This window comes from Agelaius phoeniceus, chromosome 28 (assembly GCF_051311805.1).
Source record: "Agelaius phoeniceus isolate bAgePho1 chromosome 28, bAgePho1.hap1, whole genome shotgun sequence".
In the NCBI taxonomy this organism is placed as follows: Eukaryota; Metazoa; Chordata; class Aves; order Passeriformes; family Icteridae; genus Agelaius; species Agelaius phoeniceus.
Genome location: NC_135292.1, coordinates 3,684,013 through 3,704,259, shown reverse-complemented (window position 1 = coordinate 3,704,259; position 20,247 = coordinate 3,684,013). Strand labels below are relative to the sequence as shown.

At 57.1% G+C, this 20,247-nt stretch overlaps 1 protein-coding gene across 1 annotated transcript in view; it reads left to right on the top strand.

Annotated features, from left to right (window-relative positions):
- Positions 1-20,247, top strand: part of LOC143696054 (uncharacterized) — a 569,411-nt gene that overhangs the window by 510,936 nt on the left and 38,228 nt on the right. Inside the window, exon 12 of the mRNA XM_077191260.1 lies at positions 3,573-3,591. Coding sequence (XP_077047375.1) covers positions 3,573-3,591 — 19 coding nt within the window. The remainder of the gene's footprint in view (positions 1-3,572; positions 3,592-20,247) is intronic.

Here is a 20,247-nt window from a genome sequence, read left to right as displayed (position 1 = left end):
GAGGCCATTCCGCTGCCCCGACTGTGGGAAGGGATTCCAGCAGAACTCCACCCTCGTCAGGCACCGGCGCATCCACACTGGGGAGAGGCCCTACGAGTGTCCCCAGTGTGGGAAGAGCTTCTCCTGCAGCTCTCACTTGACCCAACACCAACGGAGGCACCGGTAAGGGAAGCCCTGCAAGTGCCCCGAGTGCGGGAAGAGCTTCGTGCGCTGCTGCAGCTCCATCCCCCACTGGAGGAGGCACTTTGGGCACAGCCCTGGTCACTCACATTCCCTGTGATCCATGTTGGGAACACACCTGCCTGCTTGTCCTTTGGTTTGGCCTGAATTTTTTTCTCTTCTCCATGTGTTTCCACTCCAAAAGCCAAGAGGGATGAATCTGTCACCTCAAAACCACTCAAATTCCACTGAAAATAACTGAATTTTAACCCAAAAAGGCTCAATCCTACCTCAAATTCCTTGTTCCCTCCTCAAAAAACCTCAATCCCATGCTAAACTCTCCATTCCACAGCCACCAGGGTGAGATGGGGTTAGAAGGGGACTGGGAGAAGTGGGATCCCAATTTGGAGCAATGGGATTGGGATTGTGTGGGGCTGGGTGTGTGGGTTGTATTTGATAGCAAATAAAACTTTCAGAGTTAGTGATTTCTGTCCTGTTCATTTTCAGTCAGTTCTGTTTGCAGAGTGCCACCTTCTCAGCTGATTCAATTCTTATAAAAGTCCCATTTTTTAAATCATCTAGCCTCTAACAATTAAAAAACCAATATCCAAATAAAACCACGCACCCCCAATAAACCTTTTAAAAATAATTTTAATTTTTCAAGAGTACTTAAGGATGTTATTAAAGTTTAATTGTGTGGTTGAAATGTCTGAGAAATTGTAGTGGTGTTTGCTTTTGTGTTTAGTATATTTGTAATATGAATTGTTTTACTAAGGTGTGTTAGATTGCTTGGTAGTTTCTTTAGATATTTTTATCTAAAGTACATTAGTCATAGAGTTAAAATTTTCAAAAGGTATTTCTTGATATATAATTTGTTTATTTATATACATTAGTAATATTATAGTAATAGTTGTTGCTTTGGTTTGAATCACTGTTGGAGTATTGTAAAGAAGAGTTGAGATTTTTATATTTTATTTTTATTATAATTTTTTAAAGTTCAATTATTATTTCTTTGTTTATAATTTTATTGCAATTTGTTGAGGGGATAGGAAGGAAGTTCAAGGGCAGGAACATTTTTTCCTGGCTGGGAACTGGAATTCCAGACCCTGGGAGTGTGTGCAGGACCCCACAGACTGGGATCAAAGATGGGCTGGGATCAAATACGGACTGGGATCAAATACGGACTGGGATCAAATATGGGCTGGGATCAAATATGGGCTGGGATCACATGGATGGGGATCCTGTGGATCAGAACCCTCCAGACCAGGATAGCCTGGAGTGGGATCAAATATGGCCTGGGATCCCAGGGACTGGGACCATATGGATCAGGACCACACAGACTGGGATCAAATATGGGCTGGGACTGTTTTTTAAAGTAACTTTGTTATATAGTTTTTATTTCTGTTGTTAATTAAGCTCAGTGAAATAGCTGCTTGTGTTAAACTGCCTGCTTGGATGGGATAACATCCAATGCACCCAGGATGAGGACACCTGTACAGATCTGCCAACTATCAGCACTCCCCGTCTGAAGGCAGAGTGCACCAAGGCCCAAAAACTGGAGGTGATAAAGAGAAGGAGCCAAAACCACAGCCAAGAAACACACATGCTCTGAAAAGGCAGACCCAAGGAGGGGCCACGTAAAATCATTCCTGGAATATGTAAAGTAGTTTATGGGTATGCATGAGGCTCTATGAATATGCACCAGGCTGATGTAAGGGGAAAGGTATTTCAGGGCGATGCTGATTCCTTGGTTGTGGTTTTAGTCCATTCTTATCACCTCCAGTTTTTGGGCTTTGGTCTACTCTGACTCTGAGAAATTTAGGTTTTGGGATTTTTAGTATGTTGTGGATGGAAGCAAAATGGAGGGCACAGTGTTTCGTCCTGGGTTTCTTCTTCATGCTTCTTCCTTCTTCTTCATGGGTTTGGGTGGCTTTTTGTAATTGGGCAGAAATTCCACATTGCAGGCTCTTTGGGATCAGTTATTGGCTTAAACGGGAAAATAATCTAGGTGTCAGTTCCTAATTGGATAGTTTAGTCTTAAAAGACCTTGGAACAAGAGCTTGTGGGCCATTTTGTGCCTTCTACTGAAAAGCTGCTGAACTCCCAGTAATGAGGCTGTTTTACTGATAAGAAATAATAAACACTTGAGTCTGAACATGAATTACTGTCTCAAGTGCCTTCAATCCAGAGCCAGTGAAACCAACAACTGGTACCCCACAGCTTGAGGTAGTGCCAAGGCAGAACTTGTTCATGCTCTTTTCCCCTGGTGATTTTCTACTCCCGTCCAGACTCTGATAGCAAAGCCGCTGGTGACAAAAGATTGACCTTGGCATCCTGGGGCACTTTCTGGGTGGGTGTTTGAATCTGCTTTTCCAGGCCTCGGGCTGAGCAGGGTGAGGCCGAGGCCTGGGCCCCTCCAGGCGGCGCCGGGAGCGCCCGGGGCAGCGGCGAGGGGCGGCCCTGAGGGGCGGCACAGGGGGCATTTCCCCCGAGCGGGCGGGCGGGCGGGCGGCGGGGAAAGGCGCCCTGGGCACAAGGGCAGGCACAAGGGCCCCGGCTCTCTGCAGTGCGGGCGGCCCAGCGCCAATCGCTGCTCCCGGAGCCGCTGCCAGGGCCGGGTCTCCTCCCCGCCGCTGACCCTGCACCTGCAGCGCTGCCTCCGCCTCTGCCGGGCTCCCCGGCACGGACGGCAAGGACGTGGACACGCTGCAGCAGGGGCCCAGCAGGGACACCCAGATGGTGCCGGGGCTGCAGCTCCTCTCCTGCAAGGAAAGGCTGACACAGCTCGGCTTCTTCAGCCTGGGAAAGAGACCCAGCCTTGATCCAGCTGTGGCCTTCCAGTACCTGAGGGCAACCCACAAGAAAGCTGGACAGGGACTTTGTACGAGGGCAGGCAAGGACAGGACAAGGGAGCATGGATCCAAATGGAGAGAGATTAGGTTTAGGTAAGGGATTCAGAAAAAAGACTCTCCTGGAACAGGTTGCCCAGAGAAGGTGGGCATGTCCCGTCCCTGACAGTGTTCAAGGCCAGGCTGCATGGAGCTCTAGACAAGCCGGTCCAGTGCAAGGGGTCCCCAGCCACAGCAGGGGGGTTGCAGCCATGGGATTTTCCAGATCCCTTCCAAGCCAAACCATGCCACGACTCCATGATTCTGGGATACTTCCCCTCCTCATCCTCTGGCAGAAAAAGAAACTTGGCCCCAAGTTCCACACTGCAGACCATGTCTTTTGGCAGCCTGCAACTGTGTCAACAGAGGATGAAAAGAGATGACATTACTGACACGATTTCCCTTTTCTACTTGAAAAGTAAATGCTCTGCTCCTGTCCACTCTGGCAAAATTGTCACAAGAGGCAATTGTTCCCCATGAAAAGCTTGGTCTCATGCAAAGAAGAAATAAGCCAGAAGCCAACAGTCTTCGTTATTGCTACGTTGTTTTCTTTGGTTGCTTCTCTAATAGGAATGACTTTGGGGTGTGATCTGTTTGTTTCTCTCTTTCGTTCCTTGGGGCGCGCGGCGGCTCCTCCGTTGGGTTCCCCGGGCAATGGAGGAACGGCCGCGATCTCCGGCGGCTCCGCAGCAGCAGCAGCAGCAGCAGCAGCAGCAGCAGCAGCAGCAGCGCTTCTCTTGATTGGTTTTCCACTGGACTTCCCACTCGCTCCCCATCCTCTTCTCCCTCTCACACTCACCCTACTCCCGTCCCGTGTTGGGCCGTGCCGTCCGTGTTCCGCCTCTCCCAGCCCGGCTGATGCCGCGTCCCGCAAGGCGCCCCTCGGCGGGGCCGCCCCGTGCCCGCCCCTGCCCGGCCCGCCGTGGTTCCGCCTCGGCCGGGCTCTCTCCGTCCTGGCTGTGGCGCCGCTGGAAGAGCCGCTCGCTCTGGTGCTGGCGGAGCAGTGCGGGCTTTTGGCTGCGCCTGGTGCGGGCTCTGGCCCAGCCCCGGCCGAGGCCCCGGCCCCGAACGAAGCCCCTGCCGCGGTTCCGCCCGCAGCCGCCCCGCTGCCGCCCGGCTCCCGCCCCGTGGCTGACAGCGTGGCCGGCAGCTCCCCCGCTCCGAGCTCCGCCGCTCGCCAGCTCGGCCGCCGGCCCCGAGCCGCCGCAGCTCGGGGCAGCTCGGCAAGCAGCAGCGCGCCGGGCGGGCGGGTGCCCCGGGCAGAAGAGCGGCAGCGCGGTGCCGCCCGCACGGGCGGAGAGGCCTCCCCTGGAGCAGCTCTAGCGGCAGGGCCCGCTGCTGGGCAGCGGCGGCTGCGGCAGCGTTTACTCCGGTCCCCGCCTCGCCGACGGCGCCCCGGGAAGAGACGGGGCCGGCTCGGAGGGCGGCGGGCGATGAGCTCAGCCTTGGCTCGCAGGCGGCCATCAAGCGAGTGTCCCGGGAGCGCATCTCGGAGTGGGCGCGGCTGGGGAGTGAGCAGGGCCAGCGGGAGGAGCCGGCGGGGCGTGCCGGGCGGGGCTGAGGCGAGGCCCAGCAGGGCGGCAGCCGGAACGCTGCGAGGGCAGCGAGCGTGGAGTGAGCGGGGGCCGCGCAGCGCCCCGGGCCGGGCCATGGCGAGCCGCGGCGGGGCCGGGCAGGGGCTGCCCAAGGCACGGCGCAGCATCGGCCCCGCTGACGGCATCGCGGTCCCCCCGCAGCGCAAGGGCGCCCTTGTGCCCCTGGAGCTGGCGCTGCTGTGGATGGTGTCGCGGCCTGGCTTCCCCGGCGTCGTGCGGCTCCTGGACTGGTTCGAGGTGCCCGAGGGCTTCGCGCTGCTCATGGAGCGTCCGCAGCGCTGTCAGCACCTCTGGTACTTCCTGCACGAGCGGCGGTTCCTGACGGAGCCCGTGGCGCAGGGGCTGTTCCGCCAGGTGCTGGAGGCCATGGGGCACTGCAGCAGCCGCGGCGTCCTGCACCCCCACATCAAGGCCGAGAACGTCCTCGTCAACCTGGCCACAGGCGAGGCAAAGCTCATCGACTTCGGCTGCGGCACGATCCTCCAGGACACGTTCTACACCCGGATGTCAGGTGAGCCCAAGCCGGGGCCCAGCCGGGCAGCGGAGTTCCCCCCTTGGCTGGCAGAGGGGGAAGAGGGAGGAAAAGAAGGAGGGAAGGAAGGAGGGGGAATCCTTCTTCAGCCAGCTGCAGCCAAGTTGCTTTTTGGGAGGGCAGGGCCTGGCTGTTGTGGAACGGGAGCTGGCTGGGAGGGAGGGAGCAGCATGGGCCTGATGAGCTGTGCCCGTGTCCCATGGGAACGCCGGAGTACAGCCCACCGGAGTGGATCCTCTTTGGCTGCTACCATGGCCAGCCAGCCACCATCTGGTCCCTGGGCATCCTGCTCTATGAGCTGTTCTGAGGGCACCTTCCTTTCCACAGCAACGAGGACATCGTCCGGGGCCAGCTCTTCTTCCCACCCTGGGTGTCTCAAGGTGGGGATGCGCCTTCAAGGCACGAGGGGAAGAACAAACGGGGTTGGGAGGGGCGGCTGGCACATAAGCGTCCTGCTCTTGCAGCTGGTGAGGAGGTGCATCTCCTGGGCTTAGCTGGAGGAGGTGGCACCTGTGCCTCTGTGCTGGTGTCCTCTGCAAGAGAGGATCGATAGGAAGCTTTTGGCTGCAGCTCTGAGCACTCCTGGTGTGGCCTGGGCGCTGTGGAATGTGGGAGAGCACGGACAGGAGCCTTGTCCCGCTGAGCGGTGGATTCTGGTTTCTCTCCGCAGAGTGCCAGCACCTCATCAGGTGGTGTTTATGCATGGAGCCCACAGACAGGCCAGCACTGGAGGACCTTTTTGAGCATTCTTGGCTGCAGGAGCCCTGCCTGGCCCAGGAGACAGCAGAGATGCCTCCCTGTGCTCAGTAGGATCCAGGAGCCCAGCAAGCAGCAGTGGCACGCGTCTCATGGCGCTGGAAGAAAACCCTGGAGCGTTTCCCTGCGGCCGCAGCGCGGAGGAGAGAGCGCAGCCGAGGAGATGCTGCTTCCACTGGTCCCCGCGAGCTGTGGAGGGAGCGGCTCCGTGCTGCCCGTCCCATTGGAGAAGTGGTGGCAGTGCGGTGAAGGTGCCACGGACTGGGACAGGGGAAACATCCCCCTGCAGCTCAATGGCATCGTGATGTCCCCGCAAGCCGAGGCACACCTGGCCTGTTCTTCTGGAGCACGACGTGGAGCTGGGAACACCATCCTGGAGCTGGCCGCTGGTGGGGCAGAGCCGATTGGCTTTGGCTGCAGCCCCTGCCTGGAGGACACGCTCTGCGCCCCGATGGAATCAAGATGAGTCCCCAGCTGGCGCAGGGGCGGGGGGATGCTGGTGCTCCCAGGCACGGCAGGGCTCGGCCTGGCCACGCGCCGGAGGTTCCCCGCTCGGCGGTGCTGGGGAATATTAATTTTCCCTCCGGCCGCCGAGCTGCTTTTTGGCAGGACAGGGGATGGATGTTGTGGAAGGGGAGCCGGCTCCTGGCCTTGCTGACAGCTTCTGCCAGCCAGCCTGGCACGGGCTGAGGCGGGGGCAGCCAGCCTGACAAAAGCATCCATCCATGTGGATGGGGGCGGCAGAGGGGGACGGGTTCTGAAGCCGTGCCCCAGCTGGTCTGCTCTGCACGCCCTTGAGGAAGGGGTGCGTTTACGGGCGGGAAAGGTGGGGATTTTCCCCACCTGTGGACAGGTTTAATTCTCACATGGAGTGGTCAGACCCTCCTCAGGCCCATGAAACGGTGACAGGCTTTGTGCTTTTTCTTGTTTCCAGGTCTTGTTTTGAATTGACTTTCGTGCAATTGTTCTTTGTTTTTCCCAGGAGGATTACACCTGGTGCCCGGACCGGATGGGGAAGCGCCTGCAGCGTCCGTGGAGCGCGTCCATTGCCAGTGCTGCCCCAGGGGCCACGGTCTGCAGGGACAGCCCCTTCCAGAAGGACGAGGACCTGGTTTGGGATCGGCTCCTCTCCTGGCAGCAGCTCTCCAGAGGTGGGCACCCGGCTCCTCAGCTCGGTGGGCAGAAGGGCTCCGGGCAGGCGGCAGCGGGCACACGGGCATCCCGCTCTTGCAGCTGCTGAGGAGGTTGCTGTGCCGGGATTAAGCAGAGGAGGTGGAACGTGGCCTGCCCCGCTGCCCTTCTCTAAAAACAGAGAATGGGTCGGGAGGTTTGGGCTCTGAGCAGAGCCAGCAGCCTGGCCCAGGCACAGGCCATGGCGGGACAGGGGGACAGGAGCCTGCTGCCACTGACCGTGGCTCTCTGGTTTCTCTCCGCAGGCTGCCAGCACCTCATGCCATGGGAACGGCACCGCTCGGCCTGCCAGGCTGGGAGGGCTGGAGGGCGGCCGGTGTTCATTTGCTGTTAAAAATAAATTGGGTTTTTTTGTCATTGTCATCATCGGAGCGTTTCTTTCCTCCTTTTCCAAGCTCTTGGCCTCCCTTCCTCCAGGGTAATCTTTTTTTTCCTTCCTCAACCGCTTGACGGCATTTGGCAGGGGGGGTTAAGCAACGTGAAAAATTCAACAACAGCTCCTGTTGCCAACTGCAGCAGCCCCTTCAAGAGCCCTGAGCTTCCACCAAGGTCAGTGTGTGCCTTGCAAAAGGAAGTGCTTTGCAGTGATGGGGTTGTTGCCCTGCTGCAAAAGCTGGGAGGAAATCAGAAATGGAAAAATGCCAATTTGGCTCAACCACCGCCCAGGTTCTTCATCTTTTCCCTCTTCTCCATGACAGGCAGGCAGTGCTGGACTCCAGTAAGGTTCAAGTTCTTGGTGCTCTCTGGCATCAAAGGGATCAAGTAAACTCTTGTACGCAGGGACTACAACAGGGCTGCTTGTCAGAACCCAGGAAATTCCTCTGGCTGCCCTGGAGGACTCGAGCCCCTGCCCAGGGGGCTCAGAGACCCTAGCACAGAGCCCAAGACCCCTGTGCCTTTGATTTAGCCCTTGGAAAAAACAAGCTTATATGAAGATTTGTGAGCCATGACACTTTAAGTAGAATGATAGTGAATTTATCCCAGGGTGGAAAATAGATTTTTGGGGGTTTCTAGAATGGGGCTTCAAGGGGCAAGATGGTGGAATCTGAGCGTGTCCAGCCTTTCTTCTTCTTTTTCTTCTTCTTCTTCTTGGCCTTCATCTTCTGCTGGATGGTGGCACTTTTAGATTGGTTTAGAGTAGAAGCTCACTGTCTAACATAGGTGATAGGTATTGGAAAGTAATTGTAAATATTGTACAGGTAGTTTTTAGGATAAAAAGATAACGCTGCCCTGGGGCAGGCAGAGTGCCTTAGACTGTCTTGCTGAGCGGACCTTGGCAGGACAGGAAAAAGAATTTTATAGATAAGATACAAGAAACAACCCTGAGAGCCAGAAATGAAGAGCTCTGACTCCTTCTTCGAACGCCGGGCTGGGAAAAGAGACTTTGGAACTTATCTCGGGCTCACTCTGACCAGCCAGAGACCCCGAGTGCATGAGTCCGTAAGACGAAATCTTGAAGGACTGGCTCCAAAACATAAATATCCTTGTTGGCCGTGTCTTCTTGACCAAGAAATCCTTCAAAGCTCTTGTAACTACAAGTCTTGCGGCCCTGGGAGCCATGCGGTGCAGATGGGAGCCAAACTCACCCTTCCTGTCTATGTAGAAGAGAAGAAAAAGCAATGGCATCATCTGAAAAACTCAGAGGTCCGCTCTCTAGCTCCTTCCAAACTCCTTCAACTCGCCCAAAGTGTGATTTAGCTACAAATAGATGACAAGGACTCTTAGTGCTGGCTCTTGGACTCCAGAGCAGCTGCTTTAGAATCTTTCACAGAACCCTGTGCAGTTCTGTGGTGCCAGAAATGGATCATTTGAAGAAACTTTCCCAACTGACTTGCATGGAGGTTTGTTTGAAGGGTATTTAAAGAGAAAGGCTCCCGGCAGAGCTCTGGGCTTTGGCCTAGCTGTGTCCCCTGCTGATTGTCAAGTGTGCCATCAGCTGCAGGGCTTTCTGGGCCAAAACTGTCATCAAGTCACTGGGGCTTGCTCTTTTTGGCCTCTAAAAGCTGGAGCCACTTTCGGGGCAAATTTGGAGACCTCATCTCTGGGAGGATGGAGCAGCTAGGATTTTCCCAGTTGCTGGGAATGGTTCTCCAGGCCATGGCTGTAGAACGGGGCTGCCCAGCAAGTGCGGATCTGCAAGATGATAAACAATTGTCTTGGTTTGAAAAGACAGGTGTCTGCTAAGGAAGGCAGAAGCCTTCTCTGAAATGGAAAATGTCAATCCCCTCCCTTCAAATGATTCTCATTTAGAAATTCAAATGCTCTCAGGGAAAGATATGGGGATAGGAACTGAGCCCGCAGAGCCGGGCAGTGTTTGCTGATGCTCTGAGCCCTTCCTAAAGATCCTGTGCGGGCTGTCTCAGACACCTGGGGCCAGGGATTCCTTCCAAGCTGGGCCACTTTGGCTGGGCCGGGGGCGGCCCCGGGGCAGAAGGCAGTGTGTGCAAAGGCCCTGGGTGGCACGCTGCAGCACGGGCACCGTGCCATGGAACGGAAGCCGGTGTCCAAGGCCCCTTTGTGACACGTGGGAAATAGAAGCTTGCCCGGCTGCTGGCAACACGCAACGGGGCACAACGGGACAGAGCGGTGCCGTGAGGAGCCCCCGCACAGCGCACTCGCTCCCGTCTGACCCGGAGCTTCTCCGCGGCGCTGTTCCTGCAGCTGAGCTCGAGGCCAGAGCACAGGACTTGCTGACCCGTGGCCTTCCTGAGGCTTCTATTCTGCAGCTGCCCTCAAGGGCAGAGCGTGGGACTTGGTGCCCCGGAGCTTTCCCAAGGCATCTCTCCTGCAAGGAGCTCCAGGCACAGCCATGGAGCAGAGACCCCCGAGAGTGCCCAAGCTGGCCTGGGTGGAGGAGGAGGAGGAGGAGGAGGAAGAAGAAGGCCCTGGAGCTGCTCCAGCACAGGAGACAGAAGAGGTGGTGCCGTTCCATCCACCGCAGGAGGGTGAGTGGCAGAGCTGGGCTGCAGGGCTGGAGCCTGCAGCCAATTGGCGCCATGCCATGCCATGCCATGCCATGCCATGCCATGCCATGCCATGCCATGCCATGCCATGCCATGCCATGCCATGCCATGCCATGCCATGCCATGCCATGCCATCCCCTGGGGAAATGCCCATGGACAGGAGGGAAGAGGGGCTGGGCAGACACCCCACAGTGGCCGTGCTCCATCCCCTGGGGCATCCCGGGGCTCTCTCTGCCTGGGCAGCGCAGGGCTGGGCTCTGTTCTCCGGCCTCTCCCGCAGCCCCTCAGCTCTGGCTGCGCTCGCTCTTTGCCAGATGCAGCCCTGGAGCGCACACAAGAGCAGGAATCCAGCCGTGGCCGCTTCCGCAGAACAGCGCAGGTACCTGCAGCCACCCCCACCTGGGCTGGGCCTGCTGTCCCTGCTCAGCCCAGCACCGTGTGTGCAGCACTCCTTGCAACATCCCCGGCTTCTTGCCCTTCTCCTACAGCTCGTCTGCGACTTTATCCAGAGCATTGGGCAGGAAGAGACCAGCACCATGGGCACAGGGCTCAGAGCTCACTCAGAGCTCCTCAGTCATGAGACCAGTGCCGCCCTGCTGGATTTGCTCCTGGAGAAGGGTGTTGCCAGGCCAGAACAAGTGAGCAGCCTGGGGCCAGGCTTCAATTCCCCCATGAGTCCCGTGGCTTCCCCAGCCACGCCTGCTGGTCCCTGGGAGCCTTTGAGGCCATGGCAGTGCGCTGGCAAGGGAAGCACTTCTCTGGGGACCCTGGGGACATCGCTCCCTCTGGCAGCTTTCCAAGTCTCCCCGTGCCTTCTCCAGGTGCCCGCCATGGTGAGGTCCATTCACCGATGGCTCCTGGCCAATGATTCTGCCCAGCACCGGCTGGACAAGGCCCTGCTGAATCTCACCAGAGCACACCCGGGTGAGGCAGTGGTGACGCTGCTGCGTGTGGCCCCGTCCTGTGACAGGTATGGGGCCCACCTGCCCAGAGGGCTCAGGCCTCCCCAGCCCATCACCCTGTACCGCCTGGCCCAGGTGTCTGAGCAACAGAGAGTTCCAGGGCCCTCTGGCTGCTGCCTTTCCCAGCCCTGGCACGTCAGCCCCCAAGCCTGCTGCCATGCTCCCTTGCCACCCCTCAGGGGCCTGTCCCCACAGGGCTGGGCTGCCTGGCTGCTGCTGGCCAGGCCCAGTGGGCAGAGGAAGAGCCGGCGGTCAGCCCGGGCCCCTAGGGATGCCCAGGCCACGGTGCTGTGTCTGAGACCCCCCTGAGACAGAGCTCTAACCCCTCAGAGCTGCCATCTCCATGTGGAAGACCATCATGTGCTCGTCCAGGACTGCGGAGCCAGTGCTGCTGATCCTCCTGGATGTGCTGGGCAGCTGGCCCAAGCACAGCACGTGCACCTCCGATGGGGACAAAACGGGTGTCTTTGGCCTGGCTGTGAGTTTCAGCAAGTGGCCTTTGCTGGCCCCAAGGCCGCCTCTCCAGCAGCTCTCCATCCTCCTTCCCCCACTGCATCTCCCTGCCTCAGGCACTGGCCTGAAACCTGGCCCAGGGGCAGCCTCAGGCCCACCAGGCCCCGTGCTCCCCCTCCCAAGGTCTCTGCGCGCCTCTCCCTGCCCTGCTCGGGCCCTGCCACAGGGACACCTGGGCACTGAGCACTGTCTCGGGGGCCTTTGTCCCTTGCAGGCCACCGTGGTGATGTGGAAGATGCTCCAGGAGCCCCATGTGCCACGTGTAGTGAAGTCGTATTTCCCCCAGCTATTTGTGCATCTGCTCTTCCAAGTGTTCTTCAGCACAGAAGAGATGCCAGAGGAGGTCGATGCCTTCTGGAAGCAATGCCTGCAAGAGCACGGCCTTGCCACCAGCCCCAACAGGTGCTCCATGCCAGTCCTCCTGTCCCTGCCATGTGGCCTGCCAAGGAGCCAGTGCTGCCAGGGTGACCTGGCCTTTGCTGTGCACACAGGTTTGCAGTGCAGACCCTGAAGTCCCTGCTCTGCCGAAAGCAGTACAAGGAGGTGGTGGTGTCAGTGGAACGCAAGCGTGGCTGGGACACGCTGCTCTGTGCTGACACCCGCCACTATGCCGTGGGTCTGCTGGCCAGGTGAGACTCCCCTTCTCCCCATTGCTCCCGGCATTTGTGCCCTGTGCCCGGGCTGTCCCACACAGTCCCCGTGGCCCTGGGTCACAGGGCCTTGTCACCGAGGGACGGCCAAGCAGACTGGAAAAGGCTGGGAGGGGAGAGAGCACAGGACGAGACACCTCCTAAAGGGCCCAGGTCCCCTTGCAGGACGGTGGTGAAAGACCAGCAGGCTCTGCCAGCCTGTCCTTGGAGAGATTTGCTCAGGTTCCTGGTCCCTTTTTTGCCCTCCTAGGGAGATGCGCCATGCTTGTCTTGGGTTGGGTTCCAGTATTGCACTCCACCTCCTCTGGCTGCTCAGCACACAGGAGCCACACTGGGATCTGCCCGCCCTGGCGTTCCTTGTGGAGGTGAGCCGGGTGTGCAGCGCTGCCTGGCTGAGCTGCCTCCCAGCTCTCTGCCCTCTGGGAGCCGCAGCCACCTGGGACGCTGCCCGCGCCCTGTGCTGCTGCTGCTGCTGCTGCTGCTGCTGCTGCCTGGGCCCAGCCCTGTGCGGCTCTGGGCTCCTGCCAGCCGGCTCCCCCATCACTGGCCTGTGCCTTTCAGCTCCTCCAGTGCCTGGATGCCAGTGAATGTGGTGCCAGTGTTGTGAAGGTCTCTTCAAGGTACCTGCAGAGCGAGTGCAGGGAGAGGCGTCGCCTGGCGCTCAGGGCCCTGCTGGAGCTCATTGATGATCCCTCAATGGTGAGAAGGGGGCGGTGGCTGAAGCTGCGCTGGGAATGCAGTCACTTGGCCTGGCCTGGGCTTGGGCCGCTGGGGCAGCTGCTCCCAGCTCTCCTGCCTCCCGCTTCAGCTGCCCACGTGCTTCGGGACAGGCCTTTGGCCTCTGGGCCCTGTGGCAGCAGGATGGCCTTTCACAGACTTGTGTTCCGCACAGGCCCAAAGAATGTGGAGCCTGACCCAAAGCCTCATGGACCTACTGTGCGACAGTGATGCAGAGATAGCTGGCATGACCCTCATCACACTCAGCTTTCTATTCCTGCACAAATCACACATTCTGATGTCAACCCCCATTGCCCTGCAGCTGGCTGAGGCGCTCCTGCCACTCTTTGACCACGTAAGGCTCTGTGCCCCCAGCCACAGCCACCGGCTGCTGCCTGGAAACTGTGTGCCCTGTGCATTTCCAGCCCTGTGCCCAGGGGGGCCTGCAGGAGCCAATGCTGAGGTAGTTTTTCTTTTTTTTTTATTCCTACAGGATAATAGCCAGGTCCAGCTGCTCTCCATCAAACTCTTCCGAGACATGATGGAGTATTTGGAAGAGAGAGAAAACCCTTTGGAAATCCCTGTACAACAGAGCTTGCTTGCACTCTTCTTCCACTGCCATGATGAGAATCAGCGTGTGGCAGAGGTGAGGACTCGTGGGCTGCTGCTGTTCCCCTGGCAGGGGGCTCGGCTGCCTCCTGCCCTGCGCCTGCTGGATCGCAGCCTCCTCCAGGCCATGGCACGGGGACGCGGGTGCCGTGCCCTGGGCTGTGGGGCCATCTCCGCGTCCCTGCTGCTCTCCAGGCTTCTCGGGAAGCGCTGCTTTGTGCGCTCAAGTTGATGAAGAGGAGGGATCTCAAGAAGCTGGTGAAGGAGCAGAAACTGTGGAAGTTCAGCGAGTGCCTGGTAAGGAGGGCCTGCAAGGCCCAGCCTCAGGCTGGAGAAGGCCCCTGAGGGCGGCGCTCAGTGTGCGGGCCGGGCAGCTGAGCCCCTGCCCGCTGCGGCAGCCAGAGGCCGCGCGGGCTCCTCTCCAGGCTCCCGAGGGCCCGAGCCGGGTGCCCGTGGAGCCCCGGCCCGGCGGGGCTGCGGGGCGGCACCGCGGCTCCCCGGGCAGCAGCCGGCCCGCTGCCCCCTCCCCTCGGGAGCCCTTGGCCGGCGGCTGCTGGCCGCGCCTCAGGGCTGTGCGGGCAGGGGAGGCCGGGGCTGGGCGCAGGCAGCGCCCGGCCCAGGGGCTGAGCCCGCGCCAAGCCTTCCCTCCCGCCGCTCTCTGCAGCTGGCAGAGGACAGGAGCCGAGCGGCCGAGCACCTGCGCCAGGCCCTGCGCTACCTGCAGAGCCCACAGGAGCCCCTGCGAGAGGCGGCCATCAGCTTCATGGGTGAGCCACGAGCCCGCGCTCCCTCCCCGGCCCGGCCCGCCGCAGCTCGGCCCCGGCCCCGCCTGCTGCCCTGGCAGCGCCAGCCGGGCCCGGCGCCGTGGAGCCCCGCCTGGGCTGGGCATTGCTGCTGCCGCCCTCTGGCAGCCGTGCCCTGGGGCGGCAGCGTGCGCCAAGGGCCGGGCTGAGCCCTGCCGGGCCAGCAGCCCGTGTGGCCACAGCGCCGGCAGCGCCGCTGGCAGGGAGCTGTGCCGCTGCCGCCGTGACAGGCTCTGTGTTCACAGGCATGGCCGGGCGGCGCCTGAGGGGGCAGCAGCGAGAGCTGCAGCTGATCTGCGCTGGTGAGTGAGGGCAGCGGGCTGGCAGCGGGGGCTGCCGGGGGGGAGCTGCAAGCCCTGCCCCGGCTGCGGAGGGCTCTGCTCCCGTGGCCAGAGCACACGGAGCTTTCAGGGCCACGGGGGCCATTGCTGGCCCGCAGCTTCGGCCTGATCGCCTTGCTCCCTGCTCCCTCCTGGCCATGGCAAGAGCCGGCTGGCATGGCCCTTGCAGGGGGCTCTCCTCGGCTCCCCGCACATCTGGCTCTGACCGTGGCTCTGTTGCTCTCTCTTGCAGCCCTTGAAGACAAAACAAATGACATCAGCATCGCCGTCGGAAGCCTGGCAATTCAAACGCTCTGCATCCTCAAGTCAGGAGAGCGGGCTCCCATCTCCAGCTTCCAGTGGCTCCGAAATCACCTGCGCAGGGCATGGAAGACACGGCCTCGTGTGTCACGGCTCGGCTGCCTGCCCTGCTGCAGCTCTGTGGAGAGCTGATCCCAGAAGCTGTTTTTGCTGGGCCACCTGAGTCAGGAGGATTTTTCTTTTACTTCAAGAATGTTCTTTTCTTTGTTTTTTTTTTTTTCCCTTTACTATGTAAATATAGACTGTGTTCTAATACACAGACTGCCAGGATCTTTCTTTTTCTGCCCAGGCTCCGCAGGGCCTAGGGGAAGAGGGGATAAAGGGTGCTTGTGCTCAGCCAGCTGCCCAGGCGTGCAGTGGGCAAGGGGAAATGGCCAGAAGGCCCTTGGCCTTTGGTGGTTCTGCTGAAGCCTTTGTGCTGCCCACAGAGCGGCTGGGCAGGGGCCGGAGCTGCGGGGATCCCTGCCAGAGCGCTGCCTGGAGATGGCCACAAGCCCTGTGCCAGGCAGGAAGCGCCATCCGTGCCCTCCTGCCCGTCTGCTGCTGGCTGCCTTGCTGAGGGCTCCCGGGTGCCTCTGCCTGGGGCTGCTCTGGAGCTGCTGTGGGGCTGCGGCGCTGCTGCCGGGCAGCTTGGCCGCGCTGGGGCAGGGCCTGAGGGGCTGGGGCGCTGGCAAGCCCTGAGCAATGGGGCTGTCAGAGGCCACAAGCAGGCCCCTGGCAGCCGCCTTCTTCCTGCCAGAGCTGACTTGCCAGACGCATCCTGGGCACTCTGGAACTAACAGCATCAGTGTTATTAGAGAATGAAAGTGACCAAAGATGTCTAAAGTCCCACCATTTCAGAGGTGTTTGAGGGGGAATTCAGGATTTGGGGACACATTCTGTGTGGGGTGCCCCTGTTGCTAAGAGGCAGGAATTTGATCTCACCCTTCTTGTGTTGCTAAGAACTCCTCCCCTGACCCAAACCCAAACTCCAGCCCTGGGATACCCTATAAAAACCCCACGGCCCTGCCTCTGCCCTGTCTTTCAGGGGAAAGAAATGGACTCTGGAGCTTTCTGAAACCCAGACCCGTCTCGTTTGTTCCCAGCACCGGCAGCTGCAGCCTCTCTGGACACCATGAACTCTGGAGAATGGGGGCAGCCAGTGGGGACAGGTCCTGGACTGCAAGATAAGTGTGTGTTCTGTTTGCCATCTGTCAGTGGTGGGGCAGTTATCTTCTGTTCATTGGGCAGTTTCTCTCTTCCACAACCAATCCTCCCTCTGGGGAGGTGTGTTCCATTAATAGGCCATTAATTATTAATTATCTTCTGGTATTGGGCCACTGAGTGTCACTGCATGGCTGATGAAATGACATCATCGCATTGGGAGATGCTCCGCCCAGGGGGAGGAGCCAAGCATTCCTACCTGGATAGAATCTGAGATTTGGAACACTGTAGGCAGCCTTTTCCTCCTGGATTCCCAGAGGAGCAGCTGTCTTTCTTCTCCACTGGATTCCCAGAGGATCAGCCTTTTCCAACTGGATTCCCAGAGGAAGGAAGATTCCCAGGCCCATCTACAGCAGCCCTGGACCTTCAGAGGGAAACTCCACCCTTCTCCAGGATCCCTGCTCCAACAGAGCCACACCTGGCACTGCAGGAGGGCTGCAGCCACCGCTGAATGGGACTGCTGCCAGCACCCTGACCCACACGGTGTCAGGCCCTGTTCTGACTCTGTCAGTGGGGTTTTTTTTCGTCTGTACTACTGCATTTATATTTTTAATTTTTCCTAAAAAAGAACTGTTATTCCTATTCCCATATCTTTGCCTGAAAGCTCCTTAATTTCAAAATTATAACAATTCAGAGGGAGAGGTTTACATTTTCCATTCCAGGGGAGGCTCCTGCCTTCCTTAGCAGACACCTGGCTTTTCAAACCAAGACAATAACAAAGTTACTGTAACACCACAGATAGAAAATCCATTTTAATCTCTGCAAAAAGCCAATATTATGTGTCCATAACAATAAACCTCTTGCTGAGTGATGGTAGATGTCAAAGTAACTTTGCTATAAAGATATAGTTTTTATTTCTGTTGTTAATTAAGCTCAGTGAAATAGCTGCTTGTGTTAAACTGCCTGCTTGGATGGGATAACATCCAATGCACCCAGGATGAGGACACCTGTACAGATCTGTCAGCACTCCCTGTCTGAAGTGAGCTACACTTTGGGAACATCTCATGTTTCATGCATGCAGTGGGTGACAAGATGATTTAAAATGCTCATAAAATAAACAAGAAAGGTCATTTATGTTCCTCAAAATAACAACAACAACAACAACAACAACAACAACAAGTTCTGGTTTAATGAAAGGTGGAATCCGTTGCTCTTAAGAGCAAAGATTCATAGCTGGAATAAAGAGTGTTCAGCCCAGCTGTTTCTACTATGAGGCCGTATTTCATCCCCCCTGAAAGTCCTTCATGTTTGCACAGAAAACTGTCCCTGCACAGCCCAATAAATTCCATCACTTCAGCTGGCCAAACAACCACTCTGGTCAAGTGGGGTCTGAGCAGCTTCCAGGATCCCAAGCAGCTTCAGAAGCTTCATTTTACACCTCCTCTTCTCCCAGTGAATACCCAGCACCACCATCACTGTGGACCCATAGCTATGGATCACTGGCCTGGCCAGCACAGGGCTAATGTTTGCATCAGCCAGGAGGAGCTGCTCTGCCTGGCTGTCTGTCTCAGCCTCAGCCCTGAGACCCCAAATGCCTCCATTCTGGCCCAATCCTTCCTGGTGCTGAGCATAAGAACTCGTGCAGACAAGAGCAGGGAGGGAATCTCCCCAGCCGTTTATCAGCTCAGCAACAAGACCTTGGTACCAGGCTGTTATCTGTAGCAGAAAGCAGCAGCAGGAAGGAGACACCAGATCACCAGCCCCAGGCCATGGCCCTGGTGCTGTCCTTACCAGTGATCAGTGTCTGCAGCTCTCCAGGAGCTCAGGGAGCAGGGATGCTCCTCACCATCTCATCTTACCCATGCACCCAAAGCCACGGCCAGCTGTGTGCTCCTGCCCACCAGCACATGCCAAGGCACAGCGTGGGGTTCTTGGGGAGGTGTCCTCTGCAGGGCCAGGAGTTGGACTTGGTGATCCTTGGGGGTCCTTTCCAGCCCAGGATATTTTGTGATTCTAAGGCTTTGGCCAGCCCAGGTTTCAGCCACCTCCCTGATCCAGGTGTGATTGACCCCAAACCAGATCTTGCCTCTGTCTACCCTCCAGTGCAAGGAACATGTTGCATCTACCCCAGCCCTGCTGCTTGTGTCTGATGGATCATGCTGACCTTTTTAACATATTTCTTGGAGTATTATAAAACATTATCTGACAAAAAGCAAACAAACAAAAAAAAAAAAAAAAAAAAAGAAAAAGCAAACCAAAAACCAACAAACCAGCCCAAACGAAATCAATTTGGGTAATGATGGCCTTTTGTTCCAGTTTATCCTGCACCAAACTCCACAGATGGTAAATCTGAACATTTCCCAGACCTTCACAGCAGAGCTTGGAAGTGTCTCTCTGATTTCTTGGTTGTTTCATGACACGTGCATTTCTCCTATATAATCCCAGTGTTTTGCTTAGAAGCCATATTATACCTGTGAATCAATCTTCTTCATTTGAACATCTAGGACAGAGTCACACATCATTTCACCATTAACTAGGATAGACTCAGCCTTGCAGATCTTTCAGGTTTCAAGCCTGGCTGTGTTGTTTCAGTTCTTTGCTGCTGCCTGTGTTTTGTGAAAAAAAAATTAAATAACCAGACTTTGGGACTTTCTGTTGCGGCTTGAAGAAGAACACAGGTTGTTTCATCGCTGTTGTGAGACATGTGTTACCCGGCTCATTAATTCACAACAGTTCTTGTTTTCTCTGCCTTTTTCACGCTGATGTGATACATTTGTGGAGTCCAGGGTTGTACTGCAAGTGATTAAGGCTGCAGTAAAGTCTGATAAACTGAGATTCCAACAAAAAAGTGTGAAAAATGTAATCTCTAAAGTTCTGAAAGCTCACATATGACAAAACCCATAAATCACCCCAGAGGCAGTCATTATGGTGAGTTACTAACTAGATTATGCAGCTGCATTTGTCATCATTTCCCATTACGTAGAGAATAAACCTGTCAGGCTGATTTATGGCAGAGGGCTCCACAAGATGGGAACTGGCACCTGTGCTGTTCTGTGGAAAACGATGAGAAATGCTGTGTGTGCTCAAGTGCTGAATGGAAAAGGAAGGAGGGGAGATAACTGTTCTTTGAAGGCACTGATTCAGGGACAAAGACTTCAGAGAGGAGTCATGCTTACACCCATGGGATGGCAGGAAGAGTATCCACCAACCTTTCCCAACAGCAGCAGCAGCATCAGAATGCGTTCTCCACAGGTGGAGGGAAGAGAGGAGAGAGGAGGTCTTTTGAGGGGACCAAAGTCAGTCATGGAGAAATCCTAGAATCCTGGAATGGTTCGGGTCACAAGGAATCTGAAAAACCATCTTGTTCTAATCCCTGCTGTGGGCCGTGACAAACTGAACAGCTGAATGCCTGGCTACTCAGGGGATACTCAAGGTTTTGGGTTCCATGCCTGTGCATCTACCCTGGAGCAGCTGGGTCTGCTGGGAGCAGATGGCATCCACCTGAGCTCAGAGCAGGCCAAAAGATGGGCAGATGTGGGACTGAGCAGGGCGAGGGACATCCCTGCACAGCAGCGCTCTGACAAGAGCAGCAGTGGCCTCCTCTCAGTGCCCTTCCCCGAGCAGCAGCCGCTGAACACCATGGTGGCTACACAGATGCTTTTGGCTCTGCAATCCCTTTGTGCTCAAAGGCCACGCTGGGCATTGCAGCTGGGCTGGAAGGTCTGGCTGGGCAGGGAACAGGCAAGAGGCACTGCTGGTGTGAGCTCCATGTGTTCACTGGGGACACAAGGAAGATTCTGTTCATCCAAAGAAATACACAAGCAGCCAGTCCCTGCTAACACAGCAGTGCGACTCTGTCCAGAGCAGCTCAAATTCTCTGCCAGAACCATCCCCCTGCACCTTCTTGATCTGAAGGGGACTAGAAGTGGTTTCACTGCAGTTCTTTATTTCTGCTGTCTGACAATGGGAAGGTTTCACAGAAGTCTTGGATGGACTGGATCAGGGAAGAGTCAAGCAAGAAAAACTGAGCAACCATCACCCAACCCCACTGACAGAAGAACAAGTCCCATTAGGAAAAGCACCTCAGGTGTTTTCATAGTTGATAATATGTATCCTACTCAACAT